The sequence below is a fragment of the Arachis ipaensis genome, chromosome B03, assembly GCF_000816755.2.
Source record: "Arachis ipaensis cultivar K30076 chromosome B03, Araip1.1, whole genome shotgun sequence".
NCBI classification, from domain to species: domain Eukaryota; kingdom Viridiplantae; phylum Streptophyta; class Magnoliopsida; order Fabales; family Fabaceae; genus Arachis; species Arachis ipaensis.
Genome location: NC_029787.2, coordinates 56,551,488 through 56,557,124, shown reverse-complemented (window position 1 = coordinate 56,557,124; position 5,637 = coordinate 56,551,488). Strand labels below are relative to the sequence as shown.

The following is a 5,637-nucleotide window of genomic DNA, read 5'->3' as shown; positions in this document are numbered from 1 at the left end:
GATGATTTGAGTGAAATTTGGTTAACAGAATTTAAATTGCAAGGAAATAAAATACAAGAAGTAAATTGACAGAATCTTAAAGTGCAGAAGGAGTAAATTGCAGAAACTTAGAGTGCAAGAAATTAAAAGAGCTGAAACTTAAATTGCAAGAAAAGTAAATTGCTGAATCTAAATTGCTGAGAAATTTAAATTGCATGAATATTAAAGGGATTTGGGTGTTGGGAATCAAAAGAGAACTGGAAAATGTAAAGTGCAATAAACTAAAGAACTCTCAGATGACAGAATTTAAATCAGGATCTCAGGATCAAAACAGGAATGTGAAATTCCAGAAGAATTAAAACAGAAACAGAAAATAAATGAAGATCTTAATTGCTCTCTTAGCAAAACAGAAAAGAAGAAATTGCAGAAGAAAGAAAAAAAGAAACTAAATTATGATCATATCTCCAACTCAGAAAGCAATTAAGGGAAAAGTTAAAGAAAACTCCAAGATGAAGAAATTCAGAAGAATTCTTCAATCCAAAGTCAAAAGACCCAAAACAGAAAGTAACAATTGCAGAAAAGAGAAAGCAAAACATAAAAGAAAATTCAGATCTGATCTCAATTCTAAAATTCTAAAATGAAAACTAAAAGAAAGCTACCCAATGAAATCAAATTCCTATCTATTTATACACTTTCCAATTGTGGCTTCCAGTACTTGAAGTGGGCTTTTTGGCTTTATATGAAGTGGATCAAAATGGCTCCTTATTGTTGCTTCTAGGGGAACGTTGCGTTCTCTAAGTGAGCGCAGCGTTCATTCATCCACGCGTACGCGTCACTAATGCGTGCGCGTCCTTTTGCGCATTTTGCTCATCGACGCGTACGCGTCATGCACACGTACGCACCACCATCAGTCTTCAGCTCCAGTATGTGCGTGCACTCTATTCACGCGTACGCGTGCTCCCATGGCATTTACTTAGTGAGCGCTACGTTGGCTTAGTGAACGCTGCCCACGCGTGCGCGTTCTCCACGCGTGTGCGTGGATAGCAAATACCAATTCCATGCTTCAGCATCACTCACGCGTTCGCGTGCTTCCTTCCAAATCCACCATCGACGCGTGCGCGTCAAGCACGCGTGTGCGTCGATTCCAGAATTTTGCCTCCAATTTTAAATCTTGCCCGAAAACGCTGAGTAATCAAACGTAGCGCTTTCTTTAAAAACGAGCGCCAAACACACCCACGCGTTCGCGTCATGTACGCGTACGCGTGGCTCTTTGAAAATTGCTCCTTACGCGTAAGCATCCTATGCGCGTGCGCGTCACTTACTGAGCGTGGCGTTCTTTGTTTGAACGCAACGTTGCCCTATACTAACCCACTTTCTCTTCATTTTCTCACCTATATTAACCAAACAAGCAATCAAAGTCTCACCAAAATCATAATAATTTGCATCATTCATAATAATCACTTAATTCTTGTATAAATCTCATCATTTTGTCTAAAATAAATGATGTTTGATTGAATCAAAATAAACACAAAATTCCACTCCAACCACTTACTTACTGTGCAAGAAAGTGCATAAAACCTAATAAAAGCAAGTAAAAATTCCAGTAAAACTAGCATAAGATGACTTGTCATCACAACACCAAACTTAAAACTTGCTTGTCCCCAAGCAAGAAAAGAATTATACACAAAGGTTCTTTCAATTGGAATGGATTGAAGAATAACTTGTAATGTCCTGTGAGTGAAGTGATTAAGTGACAGTGGGGTGAACTTTAACTTATATGCTCATGCAAGGGCTTCAGTGCTTACTAGTCCCCACATCTTGGAAGTCTTAGATCTTAGGACTTTCATCCAAATGATATCATGGAGATCTCTCTATAGGTAATCACCTTGAAGCAGCCTATGGTTTCTGTGTTTTGGCATTAACTCTAAGTGTCATGTCTCAAAGCGGCTCTTTAAATAAGCTTTCAATCAATACTCCTAAACCAGTTGGTTTTAAGGTATTAGGTGTTGAAGCACCCCTTAGGATTTACTTGCTCAAGCCTCTCTCTTTGACACAATTCTACCACAAGCATTTAACTAGGACAGTAACTCTTTGAGTTCTTTTTTTTTCTCCTAGTAATTGATGCTCAGAGCCTTTTGCCATGTTCTTTGTTTTTCTGTTTCTCTTGTTTTCTTTTGTTTCTGCTTCTTGGATCAATAAATGTTTGAGAATCTCCACACTACTTCTTTGAACTCTATGTCCTGCCTATGAACTCCCATGCAAGTTTTCATAAACATGCAACCTCAATACACAATCATACAACTAGAACCACCACTCTCTTAATCTTTTGCTTGCCTCAAAACTTTTTTAATTCCTCAATCCTTCTTTTTAAAGAACTGTCCTTTGATGCCTTTTTGAAATATTGAGTGCAAGCAGGTTTTCAAGAGTATAGTGTTGTGAACTATCAAGCATCTCAGTTATTGAATTACAGAGAAGCTATACTAGGCAAACAGACAGGGGTACAATATCACTTCCAATCATAACAGTGTCTAATACAAAATAATCACTTAAGAATACAACCTTTTTGGAGTTTACTTGCTTTATTCCTTATCATCATCATTGCTGGTCTTCACATTCCACTTTATCTCTTTGGTTGATGATGTTTAATCCTTCCAAAAACTTGGATGATCTTCTGCAATGATATTGGAAGTTGCTTGTTCCCCAAGAACTTGAAAAAAATGGTTAGCGTGCATGTATGTTTGTAGACTTCTGAACTTAGATTGGTGTATGAACACTAGAATTAGTTCCTTACCTTATGCAGCAGTTTGTACATATGCAGAAAACCACATGTGCTCTTAGTAAGAAAACATACTATAAACTAGAAAAACAACCTATGAACTAGAAAATAGAATATGACTAAAAACTAAACAATTGTTAAGTAGTTTTTCTGATTGTTTGGAGCTTATAACTAGTCATGCTAAGGGTGCAATGCATTCTAAAATCTTTGGTGGAACACCAAACTTAGTATCAAACATTCACCCTTGAATTACTTTGGTGTGTAACACCAAACTTAGCTCCTTGCAATATAGATGAATCTACTTAACTTTTTTATTGAAACAGTGAAGGAAGAGAGAGTTACCTCCGGTTGGGTTGCCTCCCAACAAGCACTCTTTTATCGTCACTAGCTTGACGGTTCTCCCTCATTAGGGAGGGTGATGAACATAATGCCTCAACCCTTCCCCTCTCACTGTAAGCTTTCCTCTAGTATCATTCTTGATAATTTCCACATGTTCAAGTGAAAGGATCTTATTCACTGTGTAGTATCCAGAGAAATGTGTGGATGTTTCCATTGGTTGGCAAGCTAGCATCACTTTATCCCCTGGTGTGAAGCTTTCAGTGGGAATTTTCTTATTTCTCCACCCTCTTGGCACTATCTTCTTAGGATTCTTTTCTTTTCCAAGAGGTGGTTCATGTTTTGGAGTCTCAATCTTTTGAAGGTTCTTGCAGAGGATCCCATATGGAGGTTTTGGTTGTGGTTCCCTCTCAACTCTTTGAGCTTGTTGCAGCACTTCTACCTCTTCTTTTTCTTTCCAGCATGAGCTTGAGTGCATTGAGAGTGACACATCAGGTGCCTCTTTCAAGTTTGGATCTCTCAGATCAATCTTCTTACACTCTTCTTCTTAATTGGGATCTTGCAAACTCTTGAAGACATGAAACACTATATGCTCTTCGTGCACTCTCAGCATTAATTCTCCCTTCTCAACATCTATTAATTCTCTGCTTGTAGCTAAGAAAGGTCTCCCTAGAATGATGGGAGTGTTATGATCTTCCTCTATGTCTAGAATGACAAAGTCAACTGGGAGGAAAAATTTTTCCACCTTTACCAGTACATTCTCCACAACTCCAAGTGCTTGCTTAATGAATTTGTCTGCCATTTGGAGAGCTATTTGTGTGGCTTTCAATTCATGAATTTGAAGCTTCTTCATCAAGGATAGAGGCATCAGATTGATGCTTGCACTAAAGTCATAAAATGCTCTCTCAATTATCACATTGCCTATGGTGCAGGGGATATGAAAGCTCCATGGGTCCTTCCTCTTCCTTGGCAATTCTCTCTGGATGATAGCACTACACTCCTTAGTCATCACAACCATTTGTCCTTCTTTCAGATATCTTTTCTTTGTCAACAATTCCTTCATGAACTTAGCATATAGTGGCATCTGTTCAAGTGTTTCTATGAAAGGGATGTTGATGTACAGTGTCTTGAATATCTCCATGAATTTGGAGTATTGCTTCTCTTTGTTTTCTCCCTTGAACCTTTGAGGATATGGTAACATTCGTTGGTATGCTTCCACTGCCTCCTTCTTGGTTGACTTATCATTCTGTGTGGGAGTTTCTTGCTCTTGCTTTTGCTCCTTCACTTCTTCTTTTGAGCTTTCTTTGTTGTGCTCTTCTTGAGTAATGGCTTCTTTTTCCACCTTCTTTCCACTTCTCAAATGATTGCTTTGCACTCTTCCCATTTGATGGCTTTCCCTGTGTCTCTTGAATTATTTTCAGTGGTATTAGGGAATGCATTTGCTCGCTTTTCACCTATCTCTGTAATTTGTTTAGCCATTTGTCCCATCTGTCTTTCAAGATTTCTCATTAAGGCCTCTTAGTTTTTAAGAGACAGGGCTTGATCTTGTCATGCCATTTCTTGAGTTTTGATGAGTTTCTCCATCAACATTTCTAAGCTAGAGATCCTCTGAGAGTCTGGATGTGGTTGCATGGGATGTGATGGCTGTTGGTGAAAGTTGCTTGGGGCATTGAGATGGGTGTTTTGTGAGTTATTGTGGGGTGGATGAAAGAACAAAATTCTCACGCGATCTAGAATGCTTAACAAAAATATAATCACGTTGCAAGTATAGCTTCTAGACCGACAAGAATTTCTTTCATACAAAAGTTTTGGTTGTCACAAGTAACAAACCCAATAAAATTTATAAACCGAAGTATTCAAACCTCGGGTCGTCTTCTCAAGAAACTGCAGGGAGGTGTTCTTATTATTAGTTATGGAAAACAGTGTTTTTGGGTTTTAAAAGGTTTGAACAAGGGAAATAAATTGCAGGAATTAATAAATTAATAACTAATAAAACTCTTGGCAAGGTACGAAAATTTGGAAGTCCTATCCTAGTTATCCTTATTGATGGTGATGAGAATTGAGTTTTAATCCCACTTAGTTAACCTTTACTAAAGCAAAGAAAAGTCGAGTGGACTAATTAGTTTGATCCTCAAGTCCTAGCCAACTCCTAAGAAAGGACTAGAGTTATCAAAATTCAATTCAATTAGCAAAAATAACAATTGTCAATCACGATGAGTTTGATAACTCAAGAGTCTCCAATAAATCAATTAAAGCCAAGAATATAAAAAGCTAAATAAGAATCATAAATCTGAAATACCTCAGCTTATATTAAATAAAGAAAAGCCTAACATGAATGGTTCATAAGCCAATTTGGCAACATAAGTAATTATCAAATAAAAGCATTAAAGTATCTGAAAGCAGAAGAGAAATATAAAGTAAAAGGAATATTGAACCTGTGACTGAAGATGAATTGAACTAAACTAATAGAAATCCTAAAATCCTAAATCCTAAGAGAGAGGAGAGAACCTCTCTCTCTAAAAACTACATCTAAATTATGAAAAGTG

The 5,637-nt window shown here is 37.4% G+C and overlaps 1 protein-coding gene across 1 annotated transcript; it reads right to left on the bottom strand.

Annotated features, from left to right (window-relative positions):
• Window positions 3,639-4,475, bottom strand: LOC107633174. The gene has a single exon (XM_016336811.1). It carries the CDS (start codon window positions 4,473-4,475, stop codon window positions 3,639-3,641), a length of 837 nt encoding a protein of 278 aa, XP_016192297.1.

What these genes read in the sequence shown, in the direction of transcription:
- LOC107633174 (XM_016336811.1), bottom strand. Translation starts at nt 4,475, where the DNA reads ATGGGAAGAGTGCAAAGCAATCATTTGAGAAGTGGAAAGAAGGTGGAA.